The sequence below is a fragment of the Ischnura elegans genome, chromosome 11 (assembly GCF_921293095.1).
Source record: "Ischnura elegans chromosome 11, ioIscEleg1.1, whole genome shotgun sequence".
Lineage (NCBI taxonomy): Eukaryota > Metazoa > Arthropoda > Insecta > Odonata > Coenagrionidae > Ischnura > Ischnura elegans.
Window position 1 is genome coordinate 64,371,068 of NC_060256.1, and position 17,851 is coordinate 64,388,918.

The window sequence follows — 17,851 nt, forward strand, 5'->3', positions numbered from 1 at the left end:
ACTGCTTCCCACAAAATAAGGAGAATAAAGAAGGATTCAAGCACAGAAGTCTGATACAGTTAATGAATCATGCGCGAGGGCACGGCTGTGCCACGTAGGTATATGTTATTATTCGTATACAGATTGTTTCATGAGGAATCTGCAGTATTTCAGGAAGTAGTCGAGGAGAAAATTTCGAGCAATTTTATGTCGAAAATGAAATGGAAACTTCTTTGATTTCCACTGATTTATTTCGTCCGTACGACATATTTCGATCCATAGGGGTCATTATCAAGTACAAAAAATTTGAATGGTAAGCAAATATATATACTCCTTGAAGGGGATGGGGGAGAGGGTGGAAGGAGTAGGTGTCAGGAGGGTGAGGGGAACAATCTGTACACGAATAATAACATATACGTGGCACGGTCATGCTCTCGCGCATAATTCACTCTTCCACCCTCTCCCCCATCCTCTTTTAGGAATATATATGTTTGCTTACCATTCAAATTTGTTGTACTTCGTTAGTCGTACTTAAGTCATACGGACGAAATAAATCAGTGAAAATCAACGAAGTCTCCTTTTCATTTTCGAGTATTAACTTCCACATAGTTGAGCCTAATGCCATTGAACCAGTTTTATGTCCATAAACATGGCGATAACTCCAGTGCAAAAACGCTCAAAAATGTCCCGCCGATTTAAATCCGCTCATCTAGTACTGCTAGGGCTAATAGATGTGCGGTTTTGATTCGGTGGGCGAACGTTTGTGCAGTGGAGTTATCGATGGGGTCACAATTCCATAGTTACTGAGCTATGGCCACGCAAACGTTTTTTGGATGTTTTTTGCACTTACCATGAAAACGGTTTTTCTTGGATATCCAGCCTTTTCGGCATTTCATTTAATACACTGGATTTTAAGAGACTAAATAATTAAGGTTGGATGAAAATGTTATGTATATGCTGTTAAAATTTGTCTGAAAAAATTAATTTGAAAATGGGTGTGATTGCGTATACTTATTTTTGATATTCGCTCAAACCTCTCTTTAATTAAACTCAAAGATCAATTGATTAATAAAATAGTGTGGAAATTACCATTTGTGTTTTAATCATGGATATAGCAATATTCCACAAAATTAAGCCTGAATCGATTTTATACGCTCGTATTCATAGTAGCCACCAAGTGCATCAAAAAAATGTTTGGGTTGCCATAGCTCACAATCAGTAACTATGGAGTTGCGACCCCATGGTTATGGACGAATATGCTTGAAATTGTTTCCCCTACCACCTCCTGAAGTATTGTAGATTCCTCTTTGACTTCGTTTGAATGACGGCATGGTTTAGGCATATCAGTTATGGAACATGGAATCTCTAATAATGGCCCCACCTGTAAGCCACCATGAGGTTTTTGGCTGGTCTGAGTTTTAGTAACCACACACGGATTTTGAAATTGGGGGGGGGGTTTACCGGAGATTTCGTGGCCCTTCCGGGGTGTATGGAAAACACCCCAGGGCAAATGGGGGTCCTTGCCCGGAAAATTTTGGGATTTTCGATGCTGAAAACGTGATTTTAAGGACTAAAAAACAGTAATTTTGTACGAGTATTAATTAAAAATTATTTATTTAGGCCATCTCACTACTTTTAGGAGCCTCTTTGAAATGCTCAAAGGGGGAGGGGAACTCGGCAAACCCCTCCGTGGCTACGCTGTACAAATCTGAAATACTGGTGGTATACTATTGGGAAGTGCAGTCTGATAATGTTTTGGAGGAATTGGACTATACAAAACCTTCAAACTCGGATTTTAAGTACATCTCTCAAGCATTAAGGTTAAGAACCTATGTACCGTTGCGTACCTTAAAGGTCGTTTTACACGGGGCACGGAATTGCGCAGGTTAGAACTGCATTAATTTCTAAAATGGCGTGGAATTGCGCGAATGCATGAACGGAATTAGAACAGGGACTATTTTGCCATCTCACGTCCACGCATTACCGCATGTGTTCTAGCAATTCACCTCTTTACACGACGTAATTTTGGCTGCGCCTTCGTACGCACGACAGATTTTGCAAGTACGTGCCCCGTGTAAAACGGTCCAAAGATGTTTTCTGTTTCCTCAGAAAAAATGTGAGTTGTTTATACAGTAGATTTATTTTTAAACGCCTCTCTTATAGCTGTTCCCATCCTAATCTTAGCAATGGGATCGTTACACTGACCAAACTGTCATATCGACCTCTATTCCATTAACCCCCTTTCCCACTCCTACGTTGCTCGACATACAGTTCTTCTATCCGGTCCAAAGATCCAGCGACAAAAAATGGACTGGGGCCCGCTTTCTTGTACCTTCTTGACACATAGTGCTTCTCCATTTTTCTACGGTTTTGGTCGTGAATCCAAATTTATTTTTAACGGTATCTCGATCTGTTTGCATCATTTTTTGCCATACTTCCATAGCGGTGGTTTTGAGAAAAATCACAGCGTTTTTTTTAAATTTTTTTTTTTATCGTTCGCAGGGATGCATGGTAGAGTAACATAATAGAATTACCGTTACAGATAGCATGTGAGGTGCTATCCACTAGATATTATTGCATTTATGCATGTTTACCTATTATTATATAATCTACGCATTTTCTACGTTAGTTATCGTTACTTCATCTTCTGAACAAATTTTCTTGGGCCGAAACATTATAAAAACGCGCAGGATTTGAGTAAATATAAATTGAGTAATATATATTGATCCGTATTGTAATTGTAGATAAAATGCTTTCATCTTATCCTAAGACTGAAGGAAAGAATCAAAGTTGTAGCTTAAAATCACCATATGCGAAGTAGATTTTCGTACATTTAGCAACAAAATATTTCTTAAAATTCATTATATACGTTACTTGACCCTTTAAAAAGAGTGATTGGCACTTGAATCTGATAATAAATTTACAAAAGGTATTTACCAAAAATGCCAATGAGCTTAAGGATGTAGACTTGCGACTACGTGATCCGGATAAAATATTTTCGCGTATGTTATTTAAAAAATGTTTTTCCCTCACAGACATGTCGTCTAGGACAAGAAGCAAAGAAAGAACATGCCTAATTTGGGCAATGTAATGATATTATTTTTAATTCAATTCCATATCCAGCTATGGGAACATAGATCGATTTTCATGTAACTTGCAGGATTAAGCTTCAATTATAGCATTCATTTGGTAGTAACACAAGCCTGTTGATGTTCCTATAACATATTTTTTATCAGTTTCTCGTGAAAAAACTTAAACCGTATCAGTTTTGTTAAATTGAGGTATTTATTTACACTTTAATCAACAATTTTCTTATGATTAGACAAGAAATTCCGAAAAAACAGGATAATTTTTTTTTCAATTAAAATTCCAAAAAAATGCACCTGGGTATAGTGACCCTCAGTCGATGATGCACGGTTAAATCATATTTTGGAATCATCATAGCAGTGAAATTTACTTCTTTCATCGAACCAACTTCTTTATTCACAGCTACATACCTGCTTCTGATCGTTGGGCATCTGAAATGCTGTTGGGGTCATTGGCTTCTGGCATTTATCTTCTCGAGGTCGCCCGGGTAGCTTGATCCGACTCGGCAGCTCGGGTATAAAATAGCATAAATCGTTTATTTTTTTCTGCGCCATTGGGCGGTATTTTCTTGTTTAGTCCAAGGTTTTATTTCGCATTTTTCTTCGGCGGCGAAAGAGGGAGAGTGGTATTTCCGTGGGGATTTGGGAGTGTTTCTGGCACGCCCTAGATTAAAAGAATTCTTCGGATCCAGTCGGGAAAAATCGAGAGGAAATATTACGACGTTGGTAGAAGAAATATAATGCTCAAGCATGACTGATATTATTTTTTGCTCGTAGAAGTTTGTGGCAAACATTTTGGAGACTAAATAAGATGAATTCCCCAAATCCGCAATGTTTATTGGACAAGTTAAGAGATTGGGAAGAAATAATGGTAATGATGTAAATTAATGTGCAGAAGTAGATCAAAAATATTTTTTAAAAACCAAAATAAAAACCCATTATCACGCATTCCCAAATTCCCAAGCATGGCTAAATCATTCTTTGCTCATTTGCTGTATGCGATACATTTTTTGGAGATTAATTAAAATTAGTGCCCTAATCCGTACTGTTTATTGAAAAACTTAAGGGATTAATAGACACGATGGCGTTAATGTAAATTAATGCGCAAGAAAACACCAAAAATAATTTTTAAAACCATAGAAAAACACATTAATTCGCTCTTACTCGCCTACCAGATTTTTTCCAAGGAACATTTTCTCGCTGGTCTAAAGGCGCGCACACCTTCAGGTTTACGAGGAATATCTCCTACGGCGGCGCATTATATTAATTTCGTATCCTTTGGGATGTTTAATTTACAAAGAGATAGTATTTTTTAAAGTTTTATTGTGGAATGTAATTAATTTATGGCCGTCCTATGTTGTTGAATTTTTGTAAAGATAAGCAAGTGTTTTTAGTGTCTACCATTTTTACCTCGATTTCCTCCCCAGCAGTTGAGGTCTACCTCTTGATATAAAGAAAGGCACTTCCTTTGATCCCCTACCACAAATCTCAGTCCGTCATATTGTACGAAAATTTGAGAAAGTTAGAGACTAAACTTTACAGCTATATTTGTCAATTGGGATACATGACCGGTTCCAATCCATTAACAGAGGCTTGGCTGTCCAGCCATGGACTATGGTGTATCAATAGATCTTTTAAAGGCCGTTTTGCGCAGAATATAAACCGCATTAATTTCTCATTATGGCGTGCGATTGCGTGAATGCACGAACGAAATTAGAATGGGCTATTTTGCCATCCCACGTCCATGCATTCTAGCAATGCACCGCTTAACTAGACGGTGTTTTTACTCAGAGACACGTCAGATGTCACATCGTGCAACTACGTGGCCCGTTGAAAACGGCCTTAAATTTGTACCTCCTCATAACTTCTTTTTAGCCTGTACTTTTCGGCACCTTTCGTCATAGAAGCCTTGCTCTTTTGGAAGGGGAAATATGGGTATCACGATGGAAGCTACCGCTACCGCTACACTTTGCGTGAAGTTGATGTTGAAATTTCTTAAATTTCCTGAAAAACGGGTGGCAACGGTGCCTTTTCTGGTTCCATGAAATAAATCTCATTATATGACATCGAATGTAAAATTGAAAAATACTCAATATTGTATGAAATTTCAGGGTTTTGGCACGCGGAGAATCTTTTTCGACGGCGTTATTCATGGATTAAATTTACGACTTTGTCCTTTCAACATATAATTGGTTTCCTTTAAATAAATGGTTCTAATCAATCTTCCTGATACCATTTTCATGATGGGATGAGAGAGTTAGCGAAGGACTCTGCATAAATGAAGGTCGAATTTGAGGCAGTAATTAATTAGCAGAACAGAGTGAAATTGGGTGTAAAAAATATCATTCCGAAGGTGTACAGCTTAATATCGGCTCAGATACTTGAGATAGAATTTTTATTTTGTTTTACATGAACTTTTCATACACATCAGTTGCCAATTTGTGTGAAAATATAATTTGATGTTAACCAGTTTCAGGAACGCGGGGAAATAAAAACAAATTCAGGAATATTAATTTTACTTTTTTGTCCCAGTGTCAAGAATGGGCTTTTTGTTAGTACGAGTTTATGTATATCTCGTTTGATTCAGACTTCACTGAAGGCAGATTTTGACCCACATATCATGGCTATGAATATTTTGTGTATAGCTGCTCGGTGGAAATGCTAGGCTATTATCATTGATTTTGTTATTCCGATAATGCGGTCTATCGGATGAACTGTCATTTTCAAGGATTATGAATGATCGATCGCTTAAATATTTGTCCCACTGACCCCTCGGTCAAACTGGCCGTGAGCTGCCTCTTTTAAATTCTAGTGTTTTTCTGTGAATTATTTTTTTGATCTCCATTGGTGTGAATTGAGACTAACCGTGAGCAGTATGACGACTCGGCTTCGTTTAATCAGTTGAAGTACGGACTACTCAATGAATTGTTAGAGGAACGAAAGATACACGTAAAAAGTCCGCCTATATGGAAAGGTATTATACCCATTAGCCATGGATCGATGAACTATTACGTTGACGAGTCACTCTAGGGAAGAATTGATGGTCTTCGGTGGTGTTGCCGACTACCGCTCCAACGCTTACTAATTCTTCTAAGTTCTTGCTTAGCGAGCCCATTTTATGAAATTATATTATCTCGAACAGAACTTGGATAACCCAGTTACTTCTTGAACTGATAATTCGTTGAAAATAGGGAATATTTTTCTCTGGTTTCGTCCTATGAATGTTTTTCATCGCTGTTGTTCTTGAGAATTCCATAGTAACGGTATAAGTGATGCCTAGGAACTACTTTAAGGATTCACAACAAGTATTATTTCATAGAATATCAGGATCATAAGTCGCTATTGAATATTTTATCCTGGAAGTACCTACGGATATTTAATGACGCTTATCCTATTTATCGTTGAAGAATTCATGATAATTGCCAAAGCTAACTGGGTATTATTTTTCAATTGCTGTAGAAGTAAAATAGATTGGATACTTATAAAACAGAGATTATTTGGCCACGCTTAAAAAATGGATTATTTTTGACTGTGTCTCCATATATTTTTTTCTTGACAAATATTTTTCTCCGTGATGCCCATTCCTGTTTTGGTATCATGATAATCTTATTGACATTTTGTCGTCATCACTTGTTTTAATTCCTTTAAGTTTTCATAGTTCATTGCGTGCATATTGCGTGCATTGCGTAGTCTTTGAAGTAAACGCAACGAGAAATTTTTTGTTCTAAGGTGAAGTTCTTGGCACTCACATAGAAATTAAATTCCATGCTATTGTCAAAGAGTGATTCATCTCGTACGTGGGTGTGGAAGGAATCCATGGACGAGTGACGAAAATGTCAAAGTCTTCTTGGCGATGAAAGTGAGTGACAATATAAACTCTTGAGCTAAGTGTCTCCCTTTTTCTTTTTGGACAAGTGAATGTGAGGGATATTTACGAGTGTCACTTATCATACTCACAATCAGTTCTGTCCGCATTGCCATTGCCTACGCATTAAGAATCGTCATCACAATCTCTTTAGAAATGTCATAGTGTAAGCACTCTAACGTGTTCAAACATTTGGCAACATGACCAGAAAATACATATTTAAGCATGCAGGAAGCGACTGAAAGGTTGTTGTCGCTGATATTACTTGGCAATCTCTGTCTAGATTTAACATACAACGATTCTAGAGAAATGATGTGGAATTTGTCCGCATTGGAATAATGAGAAAGAATTTTCTTCAAATATAGTTTTTAATTCAACCTGGCATCCATGTTACTACATCATTGTAATAGTACAAATGGTGGCGTGTATAGCCAGTAGATACATATCTTTGTAATATTTGTGTCCTGGTCCTGGTATATAATAACGTTGAACAGAAGTTACTCTAGGGAGAAATTGCACCTTTTGATACTAATCAATCTCTGTATTAATATCGTGGGAAATATTCATCGATGGACTCGGGATTATGGGTTGTTATATTTTCACTACTGTCTAAATTGCTATGCTGTTAATATAAAGCAAGACGCTGTGAAATGCACTGTGGCAAACGATATATATTGACGCGAAAAACTTTTCAGTTCTTTTCCTGAAATTACACGAAAATGTTATGGGTAAGTTAAAAATCATGCTCTATGAAAATTATTTTAAGAATTTAAGCAGAATTTTAAAATAATACACCCAGAAGCGTTCTGGAAAAATTTCTTTTTTAAAAATTTTCTGTCTGTCATGAAGACAGCGGATTTCAGTATTTACTTCTTCGGAGGGTAACATAATCAGAAGTATAGCTTGCCATTAAGCGCGACTTGAATTCAAGGAGCTGCTCCTGCCTTTGGTGATGTATTATGAGCTACGCTTATTTCAGGTTTTTCCACTTTGGTTGAATTTTTATAGAGGTGTTTTACTTGCTCTCCAGCTAGCGTTGTCAGCTCTTGAATAGGGTGGTTTCCTATTATTTTTTTATTGCCTATATCGGAAGATTATTACTCCTGGAGTACGTATTTCACGCTTTTAGATTTTTAAATGACGATATCTATTTTTCGCGATTAAATGAAAAGTGAAAATTTTCAAGCGCGCGAAAACGCGACGGGTAAGGAAATCTCTCCGTGTGACGTATTTCTGGTTCCCCCTCCCGTCTTGTGAGGTGACCTTGATCGAGGCTCTGAGCGCTGATACGACGCAGGCTGCTAGAGGGTAGCTGAGTGCCTTGCTGGCTGGTAGCGCTTGGCTTAAAAAAGGTTTATTAATACCTTATTAAACGAAGAAAACTTTCCGACCTTAGCCAGTTTTAATAGGTGATTATTAAGACATGTTTCCCTGAGCTCTGCGCCTCATGCATGCATTGGTAATCTCAGACCATGAAAAACTCCTATCTACTCATATAGAAACTAGGTCTCTGTGACGTCACGTGGAGTGGCATGGCATGGGCGCCAAATTGGCCCTTTTCAAATGAGGATAAAAATGGACCATTGCCATTCGTCTAAACCGGTATTTCTAAAACGAAATAATTTGTATATTATGAATACAGTAATGGTGGGTAACAAATCGCAATCAATGCCTTTCGGTTTCTTTGATGAAGGAAACTACCCTATTGAGTCAGGCGACATAGGCTGGAACGCTAGTGAAACAGTTGCCCATACAAATGAACCAACGCTGGAAAACCCCGAGGAAACGAAGGTCACAGAGGGGCTGTATCTCTAGCAGCGGGACACAACTGGAAGTTGGCACACTTTGAACAAATGCTCAATAAAAACAGTCTGTCATCGCGGCCACCCTCACGTAGCAATCTGACCTTTGGGTAAAAACTTAAAGCATGATGCAACAATTGAACCGTGCTTGCATTTTACGTTGGAAAAAAATCTATTTTCTCTTGAGCATATCCTACATAAAATCGCAGTCCAAAAGGGGTTTTTTCAAAAGTGCCTTGCTCATTAAGTGATAGCTGTTTGAGTAGAGGGCCAGGTGTGAAGGACATTGCGCCTGACATTTTAAATAAGCCAATCGTACATCCTTTTCAATGCTTTAGTGTAGAAAATATAGACAGCTATTTGATTAAAATATTGGCTTTCGGCGCTTACCATCTCCAGGCACCGGAACATGGTATGTTCTAGCGTTCATCTTAATTACAAGTAAAAGTATTCACTAATGGCTCAGTTTTTATTTCTGTTACATTGTAAGGCAAATTTTCGTTTTTTTTATATCGTTAACGCTTTCAAAATCTGCCTTTTTGCTAAATTTAAAAGTTATTCCTCATTTTTTTTCAAGATAAAGTTAAATTTTGTTGAAGATTTACTCTGCAGAGGTCAACCGAGTGAGGCTGTGAAATATGTTTGTTATTAACTGGAAGATGGTATATGTTGAAAATCTAAGGGTAATGATTTGGCTTGGATATTTACAACGCTCATGTTAATATTGATACTTTTAGATAGGAATATTTTTAAGAGGTATTTTTAGAGTATTTAGGGGTATTTTTAGGGCCATTTTTTAGGGGTATAAATGTTTTCCGTTTTTTACTAAACTTCTAAGAAACATGGCGGTTATGAACAATTTATTTTGAACGATGTCGGTTGAGCACAATGAGATAAGCATTTTCAAATATTTGCGAAAATACGTACAGCTCCCTTCGCGATGTAACCTCATTATTAACTTTGATTCACTGATTGCTCAGTCCCCGATTCCATGATTTTTTTTCGCGGGTGTGGGACTTTGGAGACTGAATTTCTCGCGCAAGACTGAAGGCGTGTCGATATAATTAGCGGCGACCTCAAGCGATTCCAGTGATCGCTGGTGAAAGCAGACTGGCTGTCTTAGTGGGAGTGCTGGTCAAATATGAAGTAGGCGCACGGAAGAATGCAGACGCGATTGCGAGAGGCGGAGAGATCGAGGGGTTCTAGGAAAGGCGGAAAAGTTGATCGCATTGTTTGATCGGAACCACGTGAATCAACATCTCAGAAATGCGGATTTCTGCTTTCTGGGGCACCTTCCTCGTACTTCTGTGGATGGACCCGATATCGCAGCGTATTAAGCTGCATCGCATCCGCCACGAAAATTAGATTAGAGGATTATCAATTCAGCCTCTAAACCTGTTGTCACTCAACGCGCATTTAAATGGGATTACTAAAGTCGCCTCTCGTGTCACTGACGGACAGATTGATCCGAGTTTCACTGGGAAATAAGGTATAATTAGGGGCATTGACCAAATTTTGTACTCATTTTGTCGCGATGCATCACATCTATTACTTTTCAATGCTATTACTCATAATAAAAAACATTTTACTGCAAAATATTGGAAAATGTGGATCGCATTACACTCATCTCCGCGCCGCGGACATTTTAGAAAACCGATTAAAATGCGAGCGAAGTGGCTACAGAAATCGGCCTTGAGATTGAATTGGGCCTCCTCCATGTAGTCCCTTTGGCATCCGCTCTGTGTAGACATTTGAGAGGTTGAGATGGGATTTTCATCCTCTTATGCCTTTGATCCGTTACAACCCAATTTTGCTTCTAAGTAACATCTCTATTCAGGAAAGATTTAAACTGCACGTTATTTTGTGCTGCAAAGTTTAATGGCTAAATATTTAGCTGCCACAATAATTATGACTGAGTAGAAAATGTTCACAGTTTTAAAATGAGAAGTCTTGAAATATAATTCCTCCCAGAAGCAGCTCTGGGTTATAAAGGGCTTAAGCGTTTGCGCCTTCGTGTGTGAGTATGCGCCTTATTCAAACCGTTCCAAGAATTATTGAATGAAATAAAATAACTTTGTTTTATTCCACACTTTATTTTAAATAGCACGACCCGGGTTTCAACATCTAGTGTTATCATCATGTTATAACACTAGATGTTGAAACACTAACACCTGATGATAACACTAGATGTTGAAACCTGGGTCGTGCTATTTAAAATTGAGTGTGGAATAAAACAAAGTTATTTTACTTCATTCAATAATGAAGCAATTCCACAAAATAACGCCTGAGACCGTGTCTTATATTAAAACGTTCCAAGAATATTAACATGCGGTCCCTCCAGTGAATAATGTTTGTGTTCGGCTTCATTGTGTAGTTTTAATTTCTTCCTGCAGTAGCTGTGACTCCGTCTTTGTTTTGACTCTGAGTTTCTGTGCTGTTACTGTAGGTTTACGGAGGGAAGCCCTAAAAAACCAGTATCATTCGCTCATATGCTCCGCGAAAGCCTACGCGGAAGGTTAAGAAATTGTTTTTCGGCCATCTTAAGTCACCAATTTACTCTGAATGATATATTTTTGCTTTCAATTTATTTTTCACAAAATATTTTTTGCAGATGACTGTGAATCGCAAGCATTGATCTTTGTAAAACTCCCAAAGATTCATATGTTGCAAAAAGATCTCCTCGTTTTGAGAGAAAACTTTCCTTACAGCATTTTTAGAAAAATTTCCGAATTTTCCAGAGACATGATGCATCTCAAAACTTTTTTTCCCATAAAATACTTCAATATGAAAACAGTTTGTGAGTTAAAGTAGAGATCATTACTTTTGAACATAGAGCCTCGATAATTTATTTTAAGATTAGATCATTAATTTCTGGCATGCTAATAGGGTTATCAACTTAAATTATTTGTTATTTGTTTTCTTTAGAGAGAAATGTCTGGAAAGCTTCATAATGGCTTGTCTTGTGGCATTACCGAGTTTTATTATCCCTAATCACCTTTTAAACTGTTTGATTTTCCCTAAACTTTTCATATTTTGTCGTATCATACATCATTCGTGACAGTAGAGAATCATTTTTACCTCCATCCTGTTTGCTCAACGCTCTTTCATAAATCGTAGCCTTGAATATCCCATTACGTCTCAATCACCTCTCCACCCACTTCCTCTGCCTTTTCAGAGTTCCACCCTTTTTATGATTTCCTTTCGGTAACCACCAGATTTATTGCTGCTTCATTTTCCTGTCCTTTAGATCACAACCATTTATCGTTTTTGCGGAATAAATAGTATACTTTTGTATTATTTCTTGTGCATTTATTTTATTCATTAAGTTCACCTTTCTTATTCTTTCCATCTCATCATTGAATTGCTCGTTTTCTTTGTCTGTGTATGCCCTCATATTTCAAAAACATATGAAGTACTCAAACACGAGGTTTGCTTATCTTTTGTTCATGAAAGTATTCATAATAATCAGTGATCTTCAACTTTGAAATGAGATTTAAGAATTGTTTATCCGTTCACACAAACTTATTTGTTGTATTTCATGTTTCATCGTTGGTCTTCCTGCCTAATAGTTTTTTTCATTCGCTCTTTGTCTGGTGTTTGCCTTAATTTAGACCGTTTGGTCTATATGACGTCAGGTCGATTAGTAAGGCGCCCCATCCAGCAATATTGCTTATTTAATCATTTATTTCTCGTGCTCTAACCTGTGTTTTCTCGTATGACTGTCATAGTTCAGCATCCCATTAAATGGTAATACATGGTTAATGTCGAAGAAGTCATTATTGTTAAGCGAAGCTTTTTTGTTTGTGTGTTTAGGTGAACGTGGAATCTTTACGTGTTGCATTCAAACTAACAGTTGAAGAACTGATAGGAAAATTCTCATTTACTTTGAACTCGAATCGTGATGCCCTTAGGAGGATCCTGAATGGTATGCGATCCTAAAAATTGTGTGGCCGTGCAATGGTTAAATCATTGATTTAATTTTTTTGTATTATTTTTCGTGTTTTGGACGTAGGTTGCAGTATTATCTAGCGTTTCCGAAAGCATTGTGTCAATGAGAAACACGCTTATTTTCAGATGAGCTAACTTTAAATTGATACTTAATTGAGTATTTGCGATCGGAGAAAACAACTGCATGGTGAAAAATGAAAATGCAGGAGCAATTTCCACAATTTTCAATTTATTAATAAATTTAAAAATAAATTAATACATTTAAAGTATTAATAAATTTAAAATTGTGGAAATTGCTCCTGCGTTTTTATTTTGTCACGTTTCCACTCCATCTCGCCTGAAACCTCAGATTATACAACTGCATGGTGCTTACACATTTGCGTTGGTACTTTTATCTTCATATATTGCTCGCGACTATTTTCCTTTAAGTCATGGCCCCCACCGTATTATATAAGCAGTTATAGTTGCAAATTTTGGAAGCTTAATATTGAGCAAGAGTTATTCATTGCTAACTAAGGATTCATTTTTATACCCGTAGAATGAAATGGAAGGAATGGACTGGACTCTATACATTATTTTCAAGGAATTATTCGGTGAAAGGGATTTGAAGGTCGGTGAGCGGAAAAGAATAATTTTACATTGTTAAGATGACTAGCCGCATTGATATGCTATCATCAATTTAATGCGCATTATTTCCATGTTAGAGCAATTTATCTTCATTTATCCTTTCAGTTCATAGCACAGTCAAAATTGTATTTCTAATATTTTTCTCTTTATATCTTACAACTGGAAGTATGAGGTCTCGTTCATAGCAACTTTGCCTTGTGTGACTTGTTCGTCATCTGGGCGGCATATACCGTCACGCAAAATAGTGCATTAGTTTAAAAAAGTAGTAAATTAACTGAAAATTATTTAGTAGGAAACTCTAAATTATTATTGGTAGCGTTAGGTTGCAACAAGTAAACTTGATTCCATTTCTCTCCCACAGTTCGAAACCGTCAGTGCTCATGTGTATGACAGGTTGCCGTCATATTTGGTGACCAAGGAGTTGATAATTTCAGAAGAATGTTAACAGGTTCAAGAAAACTTACGATGGCGTAACTTGTCTTAGGAGAGCCATTAATTGAAAATGCACTTAAAATTAGCTAGTAGCGAGGAAGGTAGAAATGTTTATCGAGTCATGTTAATTTTAGAAACATTTATAAAATCGATTTCATGATTGATACACGGTATGAGCTCTGATTGGTGGGATATTTCACCCATAGGTTTGGGTGATATTTATTCAAGTTACTTCAATTTGTCCTATTTTTCACAGGTGCATGAACCACGCGCTTCTGTTTTTCATTTTTAGTGGCGTCAAAAACGGGGTTTTCAGAATTATTGAGTTATTGCAGGCTACCCGAGTATTTCAATTTATAATAATATCTATGGGAAGAAACTGTAAATGCGATGCAATCAAAGTACTTCGCCCATACAATTACTCCATTTGTGTAATCTTTCCCTGACGGTTGCAGCGCCCAGAGGTGGGCCAACCCTCTGGTGTCGCAGTCGACGCCAGTTATCTGGTATCCATGCGAGCAAGTCATGTTAATTTTAGAAACATTTATGGTCGATTTGTGTACTCCAATCGTTAAAGCAAGTTCGTTGTTTCTAGGGTAACGTTAGCGTAATGTTCCATTATAATAATGTAAATGCTCTCGGTTTTCTTGTTAATAATAATCGTTATCATGCGCCGGTTTTTCGGAATTACTATTGTTTTCCTAAACCCATTAAAATTATGAGAATCATTAAACTGGCTGGAAATTTCCTCTCAGCGGAAATAGCTTATTCATAATTTTTTATTTTCCCTGTTAAAAAACAATACACCAGAATATTTACTTTGCCCCTTTCAGTATTTACCTCTAAATTTACCATAATATAGAAGTGCAATGTTCCATAAATCGCTCGTCGTCAGATCAACCTTTGTATGGAATGAAATTCCTAACGACGAAAAAATTGTAAGACTGTGGAGTCATTCAAGTGCAAATGTCGCAAATACCGGCAGCATCAGAATTCAAATTATTTATTTTCTCTTTTTTCCACATTTATTTTAGGAGTTTGTGATTATGCCTGCTCTTCGTTATACATATTATATTAGGTCTTCCCTGTCGTTTTTCTAGTAGTATAAACTCAAAATGTCATGTTTCCATTCTCCATGTGTTTGTTGTTCTTAGGGGTAGGGGCGCAGCTAGGAATTAAGGCTAGGGTAGTTTTTAGGGGCAACTAGACCTTAGGTGTGTGGTATACCCGCCAGGATAAGCGGGAGGTGCGAGGGCCATCCCCCAGAAATTTGTTAGGATAAATGGTTCAAAATGGTGAGTTATATGGCACCTACACGAGGGCTCGTCGTTAATGAGAATATACCGTACGTTGTGGACGTGGCTTTGGGATTGTTATCTTCCCGCTACGCTTGATTTTTATCCTCACATGCGCGATTTCCGTCAAGGATGACCGTTGTCCAAGCTGTTGTTGACCTTCCAGTCGTCAAATTTCCGCTTGTCCTTGCGTGTGTTGGTGGTGTATGAGAAGGAGAGGGAAAGAATGTACCATTTTGGCGTCTCATTTCGTTCGAGCAACTTCAGGGTCATCGACATTTTGGAGGACTTGGAGGTTGTTTTAATCTTTGAAAATATGCAAGCGTGTGGTTCACAAATAAATGGGGATGTACAGGTGTATAGCAACAGGTGTATTATTTTGAGAACTGCCAAGATAAGTGTAGGAGCTTGATTGTTCGAAATATACATTATATCCATTCACTATTCTCAAATAAAATAACTGATGACGTGATCATTCGTTATTTTAAGTGATTCTGGGTGAGTTAACTGATTATTTTTCACTACGATGGTTTTGCTGAAAATCTCCTGCTTTAATAAATGTAATTATAGAAATGGATGTTTCTTTTTGACCGCTGCCCTGAGGGCAAGGGAAGAAGGTACCCAATTTAAAGTGATTACAAGAGAAATTGACAAAAAATGTATATGATGGAGTTTTCATGGGTTTCAATTTTAGTGGGTGTATGGATTTAAATTATTGGTCTGGACTTATGTATGGGATGTTGTTTGGATACCGACCGATAATTTGATGCACTTAATATTGCCCTGTAATATGAGGTTGTTGGAGATAAATCTCTGAAATAGTAACATACGTCACGGAGACAAGTGATTTCATACTGCTCATACGCACGAGCTTTGGAATCTTCGGCCTTTTTTTTGTTTCATTCGGTGGATATTTTTACCTAATATTTGAGGTATGATGGGATTCTGGAAGAGGCCATTGGGGAAATAGTCTTTTGGTTAGGGGAAATAGTCTTTTGGTTAACGTATTTTAACATTTTTAATGTCGTTTCTCCTGATTGATGGAAGAGTTGTTAGCCCATCAAGTTACGATTTAAAAAAAATCATTCCTCATCCACGTCTGATAAATGAAGGATCTGTTATTGTTGCAGCTGTCGTTGTTTCCGCGGAAGAAATAACTTCTCTAAATTTAATTGGTACTCAATCATTTCAACTCAGTCATTCAGCATAACTGAAGTGAAAAGGGATTAATAGGCCTTATTTCAACGGATAACGGTTGCAAAAGTAGTTCCCAGCTCCATCGAAGTGGATCCGGCAGTAAATTATCGCTAACATTTGATTATTATTTACTAATGAAAAAGATATATTTTTTCAGCGTCAGAATGCTTTTCAAATGAATAGTTTCCTGGTTTCCTCTCATCATACATAGTTATCTTCGCAATCGTGGAGCATTGAGTAGAAATTATGATCCCTTCTTATTTTCTAAACGAAAGTAAATTTCGTAAAAATAATTGAATATCTAAATGCGTGCCTTAGACAGCGTAGACGTACGCGTAATCATCTTCATTTCGTCGTTTGGCTTCTTCTTTCATGTAACTGCCTCATCTCTCTGTTGAACGGCTGCGTAAACGCTCTATTCGAGTAAAAAATGTAAATTAATATTATTTGAGTTCATTCGAAAACTTATGTATTCAAGTGAAATATTTTATTTTAAAAATTCTTGCCCTTAGTAATATTTTTAAATGTTCTAAATATTTTCAAAATGTTTCGGTTTTCTCTGTAAAAATACAGCAGAATATTTCTGTGTGTGGATATCAATCAAATTTGCTTTGTTAAATTTATGTATATATATTTGTTATACATTTATATTTACTCGTCGATGCCTGGCACCAACAGGTATGATCACGGTGATAATTATTGCGCTGCATTAGCATTTTGTTATTTTATCATAATTTATGGCTAGACTGTATTTTTTCATTTTGATACTACGTAAACGTTTCAAGGGGCATCATGTCCCAGAAATTTAATTAATAAATACATAGTAATCCATTTTTATTGTGATTACATAAGTATTGGCTTACCCATGGGTTATCTACCTGGCGGTGTATGTCCAATTGAAATATTAAGGCATTATTTGAATAAAGGAAAACGTTTATATCTGGTGTAAGAAATACCTACCAACTGAATCGTCAGAACACACTTTTTTCCTTCTCATATTATATCAATTTAAGATATTTTTTTAGATTTCATATATCATTATATTAAATCATATACTATAATTAATATAATATATCAATATTAGCTAATATATGCTTTCATGGATTTATTTCTATTTCAGGGGGAGAGGTGGTGTCAACCAAGACTCGTCTCGGCGAGCTGGCTACTTGGAGTATTATTTATTGTATTCGCCGTGGAAAGCGCCTCTGCCGGTGAGTTGTACTCATTAACGTTTGTATTATTTTTTAACTATATGTATTCGCGTGAGGATGAAGTGCCATTTTGAAAGTCTTTTAAGAGTGGTTCCGGAAGCCTTCCGGAAAAATCTGCACAGTTACGGGGGAAAGAGCATTGTTTTCTATGGATGAACAGCGTTAATATTGTCGCACTTTCGTGTCCATTACAAATTATCTCCAATTGTACGCTGGAAGCAGTTAAGCGTTCGTTTTTCCCTTTCGCCTGATTCATTGGTAATTCTTTCTCCTTTGCAAATCTGAAATATAAAAAGCCCTCGCACGAATTATAATGCATGGCACTTTGGTCTTAGTTTTGCAATGCATAACATGTACTCTGTAAGTTTATCCTTAACACCATGATTATTTCCTATTAAAATTATGCCCA

The 17,851-nt window shown here is 36.9% G+C and overlaps 1 protein-coding gene across 1 annotated transcript in view; it reads left to right on the forward strand.

The window, feature by feature from the left end:
• The window catches only part of LOC124167922, a 94,299-nt gene that overhangs the window by 3,629 nt on the left and 72,819 nt on the right, over positions 1-17,851 (forward strand). Inside the window, exon 2 of the mRNA XM_046545985.1 lies at positions 17,352-17,442. Coding sequence (XP_046401941.1) covers positions 17,352-17,442 — 91 coding nt within the window. The remainder of the gene's footprint in view (positions 1-17,351; positions 17,443-17,851) is intronic.